General features: G+C 35.7%; 1 protein-coding gene across 1 annotated transcript; it reads left to right on the top strand.

Annotated features, from left to right (window-relative positions):
• The first annotated feature begins 330 nt into the window (after positions 1 to 330).
• On the top strand, positions 331 to 17753 carry LOC140157922 (adenosine deaminase 2-like). The gene is made up of 10 exons (XM_072181171.1): positions 331 to 395; positions 2903 to 3029; positions 8864 to 9011; positions 9972 to 10191; positions 11315 to 11528; positions 13012 to 13139; positions 13975 to 14183; positions 14567 to 14724; positions 15622 to 15824; positions 17130 to 17753. Exons 1-10 carry the CDS (start codon positions 331 to 333, stop codon positions 17245 to 17247), a joined length of 1590 nt encoding a protein of 529 aa, XP_072037272.1. The 3' UTR covers positions 17248 to 17753.
• The last annotated feature ends 1575 nt before the right edge of the window (positions 17754 to 19328 follow it).

Here is a 19328-nt window from a genome sequence, read left to right as displayed (position 1 = left end):
ATAATTAGAGCTTCCAAAAAAATGGTACCTAACTTCTTGTAGATTATTTTTTAAATGTTGAGAGAAAAAACCAACAACTTCAATAGAATTATAGGTAAACTCACACTCAATTGTTATGGTCACTAAAATGACCCCGGCCAAAATCACCTGCTTCGGGTTGACGCAACACCAAACACACAAACACACTGTTTATTACATAGAACAATTTATGATTATTTATTAATTAGTGCAGTGTGGTTCTCAAATTCTTAACAATTATTATAAAGAATATCTTTAGCTATATTTACTTAACCAAGCCTGGAGATCTTGACTGGCTGCCTTTCAGATGAGATGCCGTTGATGGTCTCAGTTCCTGATCCTAGATCCGGCAATGTCCGTGATCCTGCCTATCCAAAGTAAACCCCTGGTTTACCACAATCTCAGTCCAAAGTCCTAATGACTAAACTTTCACTACCCTAGCTACTCTGCTAGTATTCTCCAAATGGTCTTCTATGTTGACCATAAGCTCCTCTCTCGGAGATCTCTTGAGCAAGCTTTCTGCTCCACCTTGAAAGACCGATAACACTCTATACTAGTCCAGCAAAATATCACACTTCGGTGATGGAGATACTTCATTCTGCCGCTTCTTTGAGTCGACAAACAATACAGCAGTATTGGCTTTCACTACCGCCTTTGGCGTATTAAGGATGCGATACATGATTTACCGACAAGTGGCTCATTTCGGAATGCGATCATGAATTTTGAAGAAAAAAAAGTTTCCACAGGCTTCGTTGGGATTCGAACCATCGATTCGAAACTCCCTTTGATTACGCATCTTGCGCTTTACCGCTCGGCCACAGTGGCAGTTGAGTGGAGGAGTGTTATGATAAATGATAAATCTCATAATGCCATCTTTAGCCTTTTGTTTACTAAAAAGACGCGTTTTGTAAAGATAGATTAGCCGTTTTATGCATAAAGAGCACGAACGTTTGGGAAAGGTTTCAAACAAATAATAAAGACACTGATGTGATGATGAAATTGCGTAAGTAGGGAAATATCTGCGTCGAAATGTTTTGTTTTTGTTTTAGGAATTTGACCTTAAAATTTACGACTTCATGACATTATCATTCGAAATTAACAAAAGATATTTCAACAGTATATGGCCTCATTCTTTCTCTAAAATGTTTTATACATGTATGTGAAATAGCTTCAACAATGGTTCGCTGCATAATGGTAAAAACAGCCTTGACTTAAAAAAGGGCGAGAGGTACCATATTTACGGATTCAGGCTAAATTTAAAATTGATATAAAACGTTTGTTTTTGATCGATTACAAAATTAATTTTTGTCATATAAAGAAATTGTGTCTGGCGTGAATTACACTACAGTTTTTTATTCTTAGGGCTCTTTGACTTCTTCAAATAATTTTTTAAATGATAGAGTGAATCCCCTGGCCTTCTATAGTTACGCACAAAAGATCGAGTCCCCTTAAATTCTCCCCAACACACACACAAGAACCGCGAACCGAAGTTTGAAGACTTCACACAATAATGGTAACTTTTTACCAATACTAGCTAACATAAGTTTCACAGAGTTTCCTCTTACAACTCAAGTATGCTGCCAATCAATTACTCTCCAGGCCTTATATCAAATTTTTACCTATTCTAAAATAATCTGAATAAATTACAGCATTTAATCATCCCATATATAGCACATTACATCAACTGAATATTATGGAATATTTTTTTTTTTTTTTGGGGGGCACATAACACAATGCTTTGTAAATACAAAATCCTTTCTTTGAAAGTGTATCGTTTTTCAAATAAGTAACAAAAACTGTGTCTCGACTACTTTGTTTGTCAGCAGCATACAAACTATTAGTGAAAATCATAGTCTATAAAAAGGACCTCATTTTTATTTTAATAAATGGAAACTATTGAATTATGCCTTTGTAGTAAAACAATATAAAATAGTTGCTAACCTTAAAAGGTTAGCAACTATTTTAAATTGTTGCAATTTGGTAGTTCATAGCATCAATTGCATTGATCATTTCATTGTGAGTGTGTAGAAGAATTCAAATATCACAGATATACTCTTGTAGGTCATATGGTTCTTGAGTTATGTTGTAAAGAAGGCTGAAACAACACTTTTGTAAAACGTACATAACTTGAATATTCACAACAATAAATTAAGCAAGTTTTCAAAGTATATGATTTGTAGAATAAACTGTTGCAAAACATCAGTCTTTTTTAAAAATAATATATTGATTAAGATTATCAAAATCGATTTTTGTGGCTGCTTCGACCAACAATAGATCGTGTAGCCTTAACACCTTTCTTTCTTGACTTTATTTGAATTCAAATAAGTAACAAAAACTGGGTCTCGACGACTTTGTTTGTCAGCACCCTACAAACTATAAGTGAAAATCATCGTCCATAAAAATGAACTCATTTTTATATTTTTATTTTAATAAATGTAAACTATTGAAACTTTGTAGTAAAAGTATTAACGTAAGGTTATGACCATGTCATTGTTACTAATATCGACCTGAACCTGAAGTGACTCATATCAGTCATATAAATCGAGTTCAGGTTCACGGTTGTTATTTGCATATGACCCGTTCTAGCGAAATAATACCTAAACTGTTTTTTTTAAATTTGTTTAAAGAAAGTGAGATTTACACCTTACTTGAAAACGGACTATTAGGAGTTAGATATCTTGTTGTCAGATATAGAGTCTTGAACATACGGGCGCTAAAATAGGCTTGTAATATTGGAAAGGCATTTGCAATTAATCATGGATTAGACATTTCAGTTTGGACTACTGCAGCTTATGAAGTGATACCTCAACACAGGATCAACTATGGCTAACTTTTCCGTAGTGTATTTCGCAGTGTCTGTTATTTCACTTTTTGTTATATTTAGTATACCATGGTCTGCACATCAGGGTAGACCTCTACCGGCGTATATGGCATCTAGGCAGGAATTGTTAGAGATGGAAAGAGCGCAAAGAACGGGTGGAAAGATAAAACTTTCTCTCAAGGAGCAAAAGGTAAGGTGACTAGTTATGCTATCCACGATTCATGATACGGTTGAAACGTCGGGCATATTTACCCATGTATGATGTAGCGTTTGCGCAACTGTTTGTACGCTCAGCTGAATTTGTAAGCATACACAAGTTTCATTCATATTAGTATACAGACTTCTCCATAGTCCATTTGCCCATTTTACATTTGTATTAATTTGTGTGCAATTGATAGATTTTCACATCTGATATTTTCAGTCACCATACTCCCTCTGTTTGTTAGCTTCCCAAGTGGGAGTTTTGGAATTTTTACTCGGGCTTTCGCGATCAATAAACTGGTAGATTCCAAAATCAGAATTGTTTAGTATTGAAGTGAGCCATTATAATTATGTAAGATATTTTGCATTCAATAACTTTTATTGTCACTAATCATCTAATTATATAAACTCTTTATGACCATTTTACTATTGAACACTTTAATTTTAACATGTTTGATAATAAATATCAGTATAATTTTGAGTTCAACGGAATGCGTCCATCATGATTAAATAATAATAATATATTTTTTTATCAAAATTCGACTATGGCATAGTCTAATTAGTATAAGGAATATTACTCTTCATGACGGGAACTTATTTTTTTCTAAATAAAACTAGTTTTAGTTATTACAAATTTAAATGATATATAAATAAGAATGAGAATAAACTCAATGAATTTTTGTTTTTACTGTCCTCTATCGTGTGATGTGACGAGAGGCAGGTCGAATATAAAAACAAAAATTTATTTTCTTTATCTGCACAATAGATGATAATTGATGATAATGAATTTAAATTTAATCTTTTTTATTTCAATAACTCCATTGAATATAATAAGCTGCTGAGTCTAAAATTGAATCCTTTCTTGTATGATGATATTGTTGATAATGCTATGCCAAAGAATCTGTTTAAACCCAATTGTGTTAACTCCTGTAACTACTACTTTGATAATTTACTTGATATTGATGTATCGTTCAGTGACAATTTTTCAATTTTACATTTAAATTCTCGTAGTTTTAACAAAAACCGTGACAACATTGAAATTTTCTTATCAAATTTGAAACACACTTTTTCTGTAATTGCAATGTCAGAAACTTGGTTTAAGGAGGATCAATCTAATTTAATCGATATTACCAATTATAATTTAATTAGTGTACCACGGAAGAACAGGAAAAGTGGTGGTGCTGCTTTGTACATTCATAATTCGCTTTCTTTTAAATTAAGAAAGGATCTTGATCTAATTCAGCATGACTCTTCTGTTAATGTTATTGATCATTCTGAGTCTATCTTCGTTGAAATTATGAATTCAAAGTGTAAGAATATAATTATTGGTAATGTTTATCGTGCTCACAAAACTGACGTTGATTCATTTAATTCTGATTTAAACCGTTGTCTTGATGTTATTGCAAATGAAAACAAGCATTGCTATATTTCAGGTGATTTTAACTTAGACCTTTTACAGCACGAGAATGATTTAAAATTCAGAATTTCCTTACAAATTTCTTTGATCATAATATGTTTCCACTTATAGATCGCCCCACCAGGATAACGTCACATTCTGCCACACTTCTTGATAATATTTTCACTAATGTTTTTGATAAGAAAATTAAGTCTGGTATATGTGTGTCTGACATCACGGATCATTACCCTATTTTTCAATTTACTGATTCTATTTCATTGAAATATAATTTTGTTGGATCCACACATGGTCGTTCATTTACTCAACGGAACATTCATTCATTTACAAATCACCTTCAATTAACTAATTGGAATCATGTTCTTAATGAGGAATCTGTTAGCCAAGCGTATAAGTTATTTATTGATAAACTGTCTGTATTATATAATCGTTGTTTTCCCGTTAAGGCTAAACGTGTGAATTTAAGTTATAAGCGTATTCCTCATAAACCATGGATTACACCTGCTATTTTAACATCCATCAATCGTAAGGATAAGCTGTACCGTAAATTTAAATCTTCTCCAACAGATGCCAATAAGCGTTTACTTGTAAATTATAGAAATACTCTTACCAGTATGATTCGTAATTCTAGTGTATTATTGTAATTTGCTCAGTGAACAAAAGCACAATCTCAAACAAACCTGGAAAATCCTTAATGATCTTTTAGGAAGGAAGCGTAAGCAACCTCTTCCAGATTGTTTTGATATAAATGGCACACCAACAACTAATCCTGAAATGATTGCAAATGGTTTTAATGATTTCTTCACCAACATTGGTCCTAAATTAGCTAAAAATATTCCTCCTACACATGTTTCTTTTGATCACTTTTTGAATAATATTCCTTCTCCCCAGAATTCACTTTTTCTTACACCAACGGACACGAATGAAGTTATCAAAACATGTGCTTCTCTTAGATCTGGTGCAAGTCCTGGATATGATGAAATTAGACCTGATATTGTAAAACATGTTAAACATCTGATTGCTTCTCCGTTGGTTCACATATTTAATTTGTCTATTTCTAATGGAATTTTTCCAGATGAGCTTAAGCACGCTAAAGTTGTTCCTATTTTTAAAGCTGGCGACTCCCATTTATGTAACAATTATCGCCCAATTTCAATCCTTCCTGTGTTTTCAAAAATATTTGAACGTATTATTCACAAGAGACTTTATAATTTTCTTACATTTTATTCATTACTTCATCAAAGTCAATTTGGTTTTAGGACAAATTATTCATCCTACATGGCTGTTTTAGAGGCCTACAATATGATAGTTTCTAACCTTGATAAAGGTCACCATACTTTGGGTATATTCCTGGACCTCTCCAAGGCTTTCGATACGATCAATCATGATATTCTCATTGAGAAACTTCACCATTATGGAGTACGTGGAAAGGCTTTGGAGTGGTTCAGGAGCTATCTTACCAACAGAAAACAATTTGTTGTGTTTAATAATTGTAAATCTTCTTTAAGTACAGTTCAATGTGGTGTTCCCCAAGGTTCTGTATTGGGTCCCCTTCTTTTTATTATTTTCCTTAATGATATTGTTTATTCTTCGAAAGATTTGTCCTTTTTTATTTATGCAGATGATACAAATGCTATTATGTCCAATCCGAAACTTGATGAACTCATTTGTTCTGTTAATAATCAATTAACTAATATTTCTGTATGGTTCAAAGCCAATAAGTTGTCCCTTAATGTTCAAAAAACGAATTATATTATGTTTAAAAACCGTCATAGCAATCGCACATACCACAATACTCATATATTTATAGATGGCAATGAACTTATTAAAGTAACTCGTACTAAATTTTTGGGTGTTATTCTTGATGAATCTCTGACATGGTATGATCATACCTCTTATGTTACCAATATTGTTTCAAGATATAGTGGAATATTATTTCGTCTAAAGCACATTCTTTCGTGTGATACGTTATTTACCTTGTACAATACATTAGTTCTACCTCATCTACACTACTGTAATATAATTTGGGCAGATCCTAACAATTGTAATTTGAATTCTATCTATGTGAAACAAAAGAGAATTATCAGGTTATGTACCAATTCTAGCTGGCTGGCCCATACATCACCTTTATTTGGACAGTTAAATACTTTGAATATTTTTGATATTCATAAACTTATCAAAGCTTTATTTATGTATAATTTCAGTATTAACAACATGCCTTGTAATTTTGCCAATTATTTTGTTAAAAATATGGCCATCCACACTTATTCAACACGCTCATCCAATTTGTTTCGCCCTACAATATTCAATTATGATTTGGCCAGAAATACCATTAGAAGGCAGGGCCCATTGCTCTGGAATTCTATCCCCGATGATATCAAAATCGCCTTGTCTCCCAATTCATTCAAACGCAGCTATAAAGATTATCTGATTTCTTTATACTCATAAATTTATTGCTTCATAAATGCCCTGTATCATAACATTCTATTTTGTACTGTATAAAGTTAATGCATTTTTTTTATCAATCGACTTTTGTTTATATGCTATTGCCATTGCCAACGTCATTGTCTGTCTGCACTAGTCCTGTCAGTCTGCCGTTTTTCACCCCGTCCTTGTCTGTTGTCTGTAGGCGTCTTTTGTTTTTGCACCGAGGGCAATCATGTCTTACGAGCTTTGCTCTTGTGATTGTCCTACCATCCTTTTCTTGAATATTTTGTTATTGTATATAATATGATGGTGAAATAAACTTGAACTTGAACTTGAACAAATCAGATTAAATTATGTAACTAATGAGTGAATGTTCTTAGTCATCCAGTAGTTTCAAACAGAGTTTTGGAATTAAATCAAATACTGGAAGTTACTTTTTTTTTGCAACTTTGTAACGTTGCGTCTGGAACTACCAGACTCCATCAGTCTATCACGTGACCAGTCCACCGGATCAGTTGCCTGATGAATACGGTGGTTCCAGACACAACGTCGCAAAGTTGTAAAAAGTAAGTTCCAGTATTTGATTTAATTCCAAAACCCTCTATATAGGCCTAGATACAGGTATTAGGATTTTTAATTTTTTTTATAAATGGCATTTCTCTCAATATAATATAGGCGAATATAAGGCAATGCGAGACAAGATTGTTGAAATTAATGATTTTTCCTATTTTTTTTACTTCAAATGCGGGAAGCAGAGCATGAATCCATTGTATAAATCATCAAGGACATTTTCAATAAGTGTGCTCAGAATAATGGTTTTATTGCTCAAAGCGTGCTTCCTCTTGAGACACTTAGATCTATTTAGTCTAAAAATATCTTAATGTACACATCCTCTAGCTTGGGTCCCCCTTAATTGATACAGTTTTTAAAAATTGCGTGCCCATTGGTTCGGTCACGTATGATAAACATGCATGCCAACATGTAAGACGGTTGTCACACGATTGGACTGTTATAGGAAGATCAGGCCTGACCAGCCATTTTAGTTTTTAGATAATTTTGCTTTATTTCAATATGAGCGTGCAATATAGATCGACACTGTTATCTAAACTGTTTCTACTCAGTCTCATAAACGCATTTAAATCATAATTTCTTGGGCTTGCATCATTTTAACCACTCAATAAACTTCCCAATGAATAAAAATAAACTTCATTTTCTAGTATTTTTAAAGTTTCGATTGGATTTCCTGATACATAGATAAACTTTTAAGAAGCTCGCAAAAGAACAGCGCCATCCTTATTTTCAGCCTGCAGTAAGGCTTCCTTGCCATTTCCGCTCGTGTATCTTTTTCGATTCGGGCGCCCAACTTCTTGCAAAAATCAATTAAAGACCCTTTCAGTGATCCCAGCGCAAGTGTAAAAAAATTAAAATTTATAAAGTGCTTAAAAGTGAAGGATAAGTCATTCAAATTGTCATTTGGTATTTTTGAAATGACAAAATTGGGCAAAAAACAAAGAAAACGGCTGTACTGACGAAGTTGAAATCCTATTCAAATACATGTAGCTAATTTAGATACTGTCAGTATCTAAATTACAGATTCGTGTAAAATGTCTTATTTTGTCTTAAATACATGGCTTTCGGCTGAACCACTCGCAGGCTATGTTAGCACATCTATGACGATAACAGAGGTACCGAAATCTGAATTTTTATGATTTTTACGATCGTCCGGATAAGCAAATCACTGAATGGGCCTTTAAGATGAACCAGTTTGTGATATTCTAAATATTCATCAATTGCACACATAAACGTAAATCCGGGGAGGGGAGGGGATGGGCGAAGGGAATCACTCTATTGTAGGAAATAAAAGAAACGCTTGACATATATTGTGTCTACATATTTAAGAGCAATTCTCTCGGAGTATATTACTGACGAGCATGATGAACATTTAGCCAATCGAAAGTATATAATATCTTCATTGATTACAGGTTAACAAGACACTGATGGCTATGAAAGAAGAAGAATATAAGACTGGTCTGCAGGGTAAACCATTTCCACCGGCACTTCATTTTATGATTGCCAAGCCACTCATAGACAAGAGTCGCGTGTTTGATGTTATCAAAATGATGCCAAAAGGTAAGACCAGCGTCACGCACGCCATGGAGGTGGAGGGGGGACAACCTTTGACAGACCCCTTCCCTTAACTAAACCCCATGGTTTTGTCTCACAGTTTCTCCGGTCAAAACAATTCCCCATTTCGGCAAAATATGACTTTCAGGTAAATATTCAGATGTTTGCTCCCTTTTATTTTACTTAACCTATACCTCCTTGAAAAGTACCACTGGGTAAAACAAACTCAAGATCATTAACTGATGCGGGATGATTAAGTCTTTCCAGGGGTGGCATCGTATCTTGGGTTTTTTTACAACCGAGTCGGGCTGAAAGATAACCGATAAACGATCAGAGTGGACTTAAAGTGGCATTGTGAAATTGCGCCCTCAGTTTTGGTTAAAGTCCAATTTTTAGCATGTACGTAATGTATAATGTCCATTAATTATGCTAATTATCATCTGAAATAGTTTAGCTTAAATCCGCGTCTTCCATGTAGAATTGCATGATTTTGTAATTAATGTCTGGATCCAGGCATTCATTCCTTCACACAAGTCAATATGAGATATGCTTAATTTGCTCACAATGTCTCGTATTGTCCATTTCATAGATTTTGCTTGTTAAATTAAATTATTGCCGGCTCTCTGTGTATTACATCTATCAAAATAAAGCGAATATATCCGATTTGATTTTCCCAAGGATTCTCTCAGAGCCAGCCCGACAAAGTTATCAGCCATTGGCTGTCACATTAGAGTATGTATATACCAATACAATTCAGAGTCTTTCACGCATGGGTCAGATTCTAAAAACCTGACAAATACACATATTTAGGCAAAGGAAAGACAATATATGTTGCTATCGTGTGACTGATATTTAAACTTCACCTAAAATATGACACATCTCTCAAAACAAATCGTCAATTTTTTCTTCACTGCCTGTTTATTCATTTTTGAAATTTGTTTTTTATATTATAACATTTCTTTAAAGGTGCTGCCTTACATCTACACGACGTTGCTATCACCAACCGTTCCTGGGTTATATCCGAGCTAACATACTTGTCTGACCTCTACTACTGCCAGACACAACTTGGTGTACGGTTCTATTTCGCCTCACAAAAACCCACTCAGTCTTTAGAAGGTTGTTCCGCTTGGGAAATTGTGGCAGATGCAAGAAAGAAACTTGGGAATGACACCCTGTTTGATGAATGGTAATAATAATAATAATAATAATAATAATAATAATAATTTTGGCTCATTAGGAAACGAATTTGGAGAAAACCTTCTGTTAATAAAATAATATGCTGAGCCAGTATACGCTCCAGTAATTTCAGATGATTGAGCTCAGTAATACATCAAAGAATGTCTTCCAATTCATGAAAACAAATAGATAATCAGTTTATCGGATTAAAAGCTTAGAAGGAAGCTCTTACTGCTCAGCGAGTGTTTGTAATTATCAGAAGGTTTTCTCCAAATTCATTCTCTAATATATTATGAGTTTTGCCGGAATATCACACAGATGCAAAATGAGATGAGATTAAAGGCGGTACAAGTATCTCATTAGTATACTAGTTTTGACAATTTGCCATGGCCGTAATTAAAATTCAACAAAGCTAAGAATGAATCAATTTAGAGAATAAATGATAGGATTTTGTCTTTTGCCTATCCAATATCGTGTCATAATGGATGGGCTGGCCAATATTTTGAGTAGTGGATGCCGGCGATAAAAATATTGGCCAGTCCATCCATTATGACACGATATTGGATAGGCAAAAGACAAAATCATATCATTTATTCTCATTCTTATTCAGTTTTAATGTAATTTTTGGGAGAAAAACTGCCTTTTTTCAGAAAAAAATAAAGTTACTTTTGTGAGGACACCCCCGTTGTTTTAAATGAACGAAACCATCACGAACATCTAAGCCGCCGAATCGCGTTCTTAGTTCTCGCACGTGTGTTACGCGAACGCATTATCGCGCGATCATTGAGGAGCAACAAGCGTGCCGCCGTTGCGTGGCGGCGCGCGCCCTGACTAATGTCACTATCAACTATTGTGAGATATTATACACCCGAAAACCAATCAAATTACGTGAATTCTTTACAAGACGCACCCATTGAATAAGAATGACTTATGTATTTCAAAGTCAGTTTCCTAAAGGAGTAGGGTAAATACGAATGTCCCAACTCCAAATCCGGAAAGCAATGCAACTTTGCCCAAAGTTTATGTAATTTTGTGCACTTGGTGGTAATTTTTGCCGGGTTTGGCCAAGTTAGGACATTATTCCGAAGTGGCAAGTTGCCTTTATTACACTGCCTATTTATTATTTTCCGCAGGTTGCTTCAAAACATAACCATGCTAACGAGCGACCCTCACACAACCTATCCAGATACCTATGAAGCATGGAATAAGTTTCTACAGTGCCTATTCGTAGGCTCTGATTTAATGTACAGTACAGAAGAAATTTTTCGTAGTTACATCCATGAAGCGTTGATGGAGTTTCATCAGGATAATGTTCAGTATCTGGAAATTAGATATTTGGCCTGGCCGGTATGTATAATGAACTACAATGAATACCAACCAATCTACCGATTGCACTAAATCATTATAACTTCGGAATAAGTTCCTACGAATAGGTCCCCTACCTCGCGACTTTGGGACAGTGTTTTGCGAGAAAGTGCGGAGAAACGTGGATATTCGTATAGACCTCAACTGTTACAGCTTTTAAAAAATCGGACAAACTTATCTATTGACTAGTACTAGTTAGGTACAGCTGTAGGTAGTTAGTCCAAAGTTACTCGCTATGTCGGCCGAAAATATTCTTAAGTAACTCAATAGCGACAGGGTTATAGACGAATCCAAATCCACGCACTCCTACACCTGACTAGCAGCCTTTAGTTGGGTAGCCGTCGGCTACAATGCACCCAAAATGTGAAATGATTCGCCCTTGGCGGAAATTTTAAACTGCATTCCATCACCCGTTTTATACCTTCCGCGAAAACACAGGTGGACAAAAGAATGATTAGTTTACAACACAATAGGCCCTACAGTTCCCTTCGGCAAAACACACAGCTTTTACATGAGCTTACATGGTCTATTCGCTGTTGAAGTGACATAATAATCGGATTAACTACACGCGGTATCTATGCATTGAACCATATCATTCTGATCACTCACACCTGTACGATAAGTATCTTTGAAAAAAGCGGTATTGTATTCAATCTATGATTGCAGACATACACAGGTGATGAGTGCTTTTATTTGCACAATGGGGCGCTCAAAACACCAGGTTGGTGCAAACGGCTACCCAAAGATGTCCGACCAAATCCTGACCATGACTTGGCTACTTGGATTCGTCTATACTGGGCTATTATCTATTCCAGCTCTAGTGACACCATATTATTTTCCCTGGATCTTTGGATGCATTGTAATAGGTATTAGCTTTACTTAAAAGCTAACATGTAATGCCAGTTGGCATGCCCCTCCAGTGGGCATAGACGTAATGCTACCCAGGAAAATATACATGAGGTGTGACTAGATTTAGAACACATAATAGTAAGTTCTGCAGGTGCACTCGGTCACGCATGAGGTTGTTAAGGGTAGATGAAGTATTGTTGGTCGAAGCAGCCAAAAATTGATTTTCATTATCTATATCAATATAATTATCATTGAAAAATAACACTTTGATGTTTTGCAAAAGTTCATTCTACAAATCATATACCTTGAAAACTTGCTTGATTTATTGTTATTAATTAGTTATGTACGTTTTACAAAAGTGTTGTTGTTTCAGCCCTCTTTACAGCATAGCTCACGAACCACAGGACCAGCAAGAGTATATCTGTGATATTTGAATTCTTCTACACGCTCGCTATGAAATGATCAATGCATTTTTTGCCAAAGCTCACTACCTTTCACAAGATGCTGTGAACTACCAAATCGCAACAGTTTAAAGTAGTTGCTAACCTTAAAGCAACTAAACACCATATTCCCTCAATGTCATAATTATTGTCGTATTGTCATAATTGCGTTTCAGTTAATGACAGCAAATGGTACAAAGGAGACTCCAGACTATACTCTACAGCAATATATCGACGTAGTGAAACAGTTCAAGGCAAAATATCCAGATTTTTATGGAGCTAAGTTTATTAGTCAAACAATAAGGTATAGTAGACTTTAGCTTTGCCAAAAGTTACCCATGCCATATATTTACCCAAAAGGGAAAGCGCTTTCTATGTTTCATAGACCCTTTGTCAATGTATAGAGTAGGCCCCTATAACAACAACAAAATAACAAAGGGATTTGATAAATTGAAAAGCGTTAATTAGACAGTTTTACGTGAGTATTAAACCAGTGACAGGAAAGTTAATTACACGAATTAATGTATAAATGATATCCAGCAGAAACATAGGTTTATTATAAATGGGAACCGATGATGATATCAGACTTGTAACGAGTCAACTTATTTCATGGTCGAGTCGAGTCATTTCTAGTAATATCTCGAGTCGAGGAGAGTCAAATGACTCGAGTCACTGTACCATCTCTATGGGGAAATCTAAGAAATCTGAGTCGATTCATTTGTGAAAAGTCGAGTCTCGAGTCATGACTCGTTACAAGTATGGATGATACAAATAAAATTATGTTTAAAGATGATGTTGGATGCGACGATGATCACAATGACGATTGCGATGATGAAGAAAATGATGATCTGAGCTAATCGCAGACGGGGATCTGCAATGAAAAAGCCAGGCACACGCTTACTGACAAATCATAGTTGTCTTTTGTAATGATGAGCCAAAGCCAATAATTGTTTTGAGGATAGGGAATTGGAAGGCAAAGTAGAATTAAGGGGATTTTCCCCCAAAATCTGAAATTTTGCCTACCTCTTACTTGGGAGGGGGTGGGGAGCCCAGGATTGAGGGCATTCTCTCCATGCCCCCACCCCTTGGTGCCACTACTCGAGTCTGACACGCTAATTTAATGACATCTTTACAAACAGGATAATGAACGAGAGTGACATAGAACAAGACATCAAGAATGGTATCCATTACAAGAATAAGTTCCCCCATCATTACGCAGGGTTCGACCTAGTGGGACAAGAGGACACAGGCTTTTCAATACTTCATTACATCAAGGAATTATTATTACCATTCCAAAATGAGACTGATGGGTCGTCAATACCGTTCTTCTTCCATGCTGGAGAGACCGGTAAGTATGCTACATATGCCATTAAAAGTTGACAGTATATGGAAGTGCTGGGGTATATAATATCTATTATTATAACTGACGATTTGTCGCGACGGTTTCCCGAAAGACGGTCTGAAGCTCTTGTAACTAAACTTATCATAATAATGCAAGTGCAACGAATATTTCAGATTTTCTCATTGCCTTCCACGGCAATATAATACTTTTGAAAATCTGTGCCAAAGTGATAAAGTGTAGTAAATAAAATAAAATAAATAAGTAGATCGATATAAAGTGATTGCACGTCTATATGATTGGCGAACATGATGTAAGAGTATTTTGGTTCGATGCGATGGAGACAATTTCCTTCGTTTTTAAATTGAAGGTGTTCTTGATTTTCTTCACAGGTTGGGGAGGAACGTCAGTAGATGAGAACCTCTTTGACGCCATCCTCCTGAACACGAGTAGGATTGGTCATGGTTACGCCATCACTAAGCACCCGGTTGCTATGGAAATGGCAAGAGAAAGGGATATAGCAATCGAAATCAATCCTATATCCAATCAGGTAAATATAAACAAGACAGAACAAAATACACACAAACAAACAAACAAAAAAGTGGGTAATGGTAAATCCAACGGAAGAGAATACCTTGAATATGATGATCAACAAGAAAGAAAAAGAGCAAGGTACACCAGGGGGACAAAAACAGCAAATGTAGGCATTAGAAGTAGGCAAAGTTTGATAGCCAAAAATTGCCAGTTCCAATACCCACAGAAGTCCTGTAAAAATAACAAGGATCAATGGAAATACAAAAGTGCACTAGAACAAGTGATGAAAATCACTGTGCATATAAACAGACACGATAAACCAAACAACTAATGTAGGCACAGAAACAGCCAAAGTTCGATGGCCACAAATGGCCAATTCTAGAGCCCACAGAAGTTTAAGGAAAACAGTACAAAAGTACACTGAAAGTGATGAAAATCACTGTGAACATAGCAGACAAACAAAACAAAACAGACAAAAAAAAACACCCAAAAACCCAAAATTTCGAGCAGATAAGCTACTCTTCTTCAGGGACAGAATCTTATTGCTGATATCGATATTGATAGTGCTGATATTGATATTGATGAGGTTGGTACATATTGTCCTGATATCGATATAGATGAAATAGGTAAAATAATATACGGCTGATACCTGGGGCTGATATCCACGTTGATAAAGTATATAGCTATCTATACTGCTGATATTGATATTGATAAAGTAGCTAGTTAGCTATCTACTACTGAATGCCAACATTGATAATGTAGCTACCTACTACCGATATTGATATTGATACTAATAAAGTAGCCCTCTACATGTAGTGCTGATATTATGTTTTCCTTTATTGTAGTTCAAAGTGGCTATAGTGTTTCACTGTAGGCCAATAATGATCTTTTGTTGGATGTGTTTGAATATTAGGTATTGGGACTAGTCAGTGATCTTCGCAACCATCCAGGTGCATCGTTAATCGCCCAAGACTTCCCTCTCGTAATCAGCTCAGATGACCCTCCTATATGGGGTGCATTGCCTATGTCACATGACTTCTATATGGCATTCATGGGATTGGGTGGAAAATCGGCAGATCTGGCAACACTCAAGCAACTGGCTCTTAATTCTATAAAGTAAGTTGTTACTACCAGCATTCCTGAAAATTCTAGAATAGCGACATTTGTACGTATTTTTTATGGGACCTGAGAGAACATCAGACGTATTCAGAATGCAATTCGATATTTCTGAGATGCTCTCATGTCCCACAAAAAATACTCTGTAAACGTTGCTATTCGATTCCTTAACAGTAATTATTCAAAATATTTGATGACCACTTTGATCAATATGATGTTTTGACGTAACGCCCTTTCATACATGCATGCCTATGACTGAGTAGACTATGCCATAGTCGAATTTTGATAAATAAAAATATGGTATTATTAATCATGATGAACGCATTCCGTCATTGAACTCAAAATTATACTGATGTTTATTAAAATTAAAGTGTTCGATAGTTTATATAATTTAGTGACAATAAAAGTTATTGAATACAACATATCTTGCATAATTATAATGGCTCACTTCAATACTGAACAATTCTGATTTTTGAATCTACCAGTTTATTGATTGCGAAAGCCCGAGTAAAAAATCCAACGTACGTCCATGCGCTAAGTGATAGTTTAACTTTCGCGCCAAAACAAACGTGCCGCAAATTCCATGTTGTGTACGATGCAGTTAATGGTAACGGCACGTGCCCGGAGGATTTTAAACCATAGCGAGATCTGGGCGACCAATCACAAGCCAGATCCATTTAAAAATGCATTACATAATGGCCAATTTTAGTTAGGCCAGAAATTGGCCTAACTTTACATAGAGACCCGTATTAAGAATTTTAACCGCAATCCAAAGTAAGTAGTCCACTTGGGAAGCTAGCAAACAGAGGGAGTACGGTGACTGAAAATATCAGATGTGAAAATCTATCAATTGCACACAATTAATACAAATCAACGTCTTATGCTTAAATGTAATAGCCAGAGTATGCAAAATGGGCAAGTGGACTACGGATAAGTCTAGCCTATGGGTAGAAGGGGTGAGGCAGGATTACCTTCGCGAAGGATTTGAGATGCATCGAGTGAAATACAATGAACATTTTCTCAGGCGGTGAATGTGTCCTGGCGCGATTTATTATCGAGGAAATACAAAGCTGAGTGTGTATACGTAACACGTGTAAGAATTTACATAGCTCTCTTTGAAAGACGAAAATACTGTACAAGACCAAAAAGTACCAGATGCGGAAAAAGGGTTCTCATCAGGATATAAGAGCGTTGGAAAACGTAGGAGTGGGAAAATAGGTTGCAGGGGTAATTCATCATTAGGATTTAACTACCGGGCAGCTGTGTTAATGCTCAAGGCCTTCTTCATATTTTTGTTTCCTACAGATATAGCGCCACATCGAAGACTGAAAAGGCCGAGTTAACAGCTGTATGGACTAACCAATGGAATGTATTTCTAGATAAAGTTATAGATAAATATGGAAAGAAATATCTCGAGCAATAAAATAACATCTTGGCAGGGTGGCCCGATGGGCCAGTAGGTGTAATTTATGTTATTGTTTTTTACTTTCTGATAAGGAAATGATATTCAAAATGGATCGAGCATTTTCTTGTTAATTATGCGGACCTCAATTATATAAAGAAGAAGACCATGAAAAAAGACAATGGGAGATGGAGACTTCGTTGTCAGTTGCTTGATTTTGCTGTATTATCATTATTGAGAAAGATGGGTCAACCAATTTATTGCTGGACCAGTAGCTACAATCTCACTAGCCCGGAGGGCCAGCAGAAAGCAGAACCCTAAGTCAGACCCTGTCTTGGTGTCTCATTATCGTATTTTATTAAGGGTGCCATAATGTTGCCCTCTTGAAGCTGCCCCGCACTGCTTCCGTTGCCACTCTTTTAAAAATGTCCTTCCTTTTTACGCCACTTATACCGGGGCAGAAGGAACCACCCAGCAAATGTCGGGTTGTATAAAAGTCATGAAAACATTTTAAAACATATTATAAAAAACACCGCATCAATTTTTTATGTTGTCGAAATGTTATCGCAAATTATTTTGGCAAACATTTTTGCAAAATATTTTGTCAACAATTAAAAACATTATGTTAAAATGTTTTTTGAATTAATGTTAGCAAAACGTTTATACCGACATTTAAACGCTTTCTGTAAAATAGTTTGTGTTTGCTGCGTACTCTGCAAATCCAAAAGGGGACGAGATTTCGGAACAGCTTTCTGTTATTTCATTCGATATATCTGAAAAGAAAATGATATTTCCCGAATGTATCTATCTGTCTCCTTTCTCTCCTCTCGTCTTTCTCGCCGTCTCTTTCTCATATTTCGAGTCGAAGTTTCTCATTTACTCCTACTTTCTCTATTAAGGGAAGGTGTGCACCAAAACACTGTTTCTTATTAAACCTGCTAGACACTTCATATATGGTGTCAAGGACACTTGGGTTGACTAAAAGCAAAAAATGAAAAAATTACTTAATTTACATATTTTATTGGCGGCCATCTTGGATTTTTGGGTGTAGGATTTCAAAAGAGTCCAGGTACACAACGAAACATGTTAGAAACCTAATTCTATTTTTAAATGAACGATAATAAGCAAACCTAAAACATGTAGGGCCGGATTCACCACAAAGTGCCAGATCTAGAGGGGGAGGGTAAAATACGCCTGTGTGTGCGTATGATTTTGACGAAATTAATCTCATATTTGACCATTTCAGCTATAAACAAAGTCCGAATTTGTTCCTGAAATTTATTTAAATTCCATATTTGACCATTTCAACATTTCTCGCGCCCTTCACGCGCATTTGTAACATCCAAACCCTTGCTTTTTTAGGACAGTCAGGGCAACGCAGCATCTGGGGCGCCACTCCTGCGTATACACCAATCCGAGAAGCGTTTACTGTATTTCATGATGCAGTCATGGTCCATGGCAAAGGCGATTCGACCTTTTGTGGCATTAAACCCAGTTAACAGGAAATTAATCCAGTAAATCGATTCAGTAAAGCAAATAAGCTCATGCATTCGATCACTAACGGCAACAAGCTTCGGTCGATTACCCCAGCTGCAGCGTGTGTAAACTCTAATTTGCATAGAGGCTGTACGTGAAATTATTGATTGGCTCCAAACAAAGGATTTGAACCGGTGCACGTAATCATGGCGCAGTGCAGTCCATTCAATCAAATGTTGTCATCAACCTATTTGATCGCAGTGCATTGTTATGTGTGTGAGACGAACTGTCGCGGTTGATTGCAATCAAACAAACAATGTCTTATGTATTACGTTGTTCCGTGATGAAAATCGTGATGTTTTATTCAATCACTCTTGAAAAATGTATTTCTTTGTAGGCCTATTACTTTGTTTTGTGATGAAAATCGTGATGTTTTATTTCATCACGCTCTAAACAATAATTATAGTTACATGCATTTCAAGAAAAAAATCTTATTAAAACGGTAGGCCCTATGTTGTTTAGAAAAAATGTAGAAAGTGATGATGATGATGATGATGATGATGATGATGATGATGATGATGATGATGATGATGATGATGATGATGATGATGATGATGTCTCCAAAA

Source organism: Amphiura filiformis, chromosome 7 (assembly GCF_039555335.1).
Source record: "Amphiura filiformis chromosome 7, Afil_fr2py, whole genome shotgun sequence".
NCBI lineage: Eukaryota > Metazoa > Echinodermata > Ophiuroidea > Amphilepidida > Amphiuridae > Amphiura > Amphiura filiformis.
The sequence above is the reverse complement of the archived record's forward strand: the minus strand, read 5'-3'. Positions and strand labels throughout refer to the sequence as shown.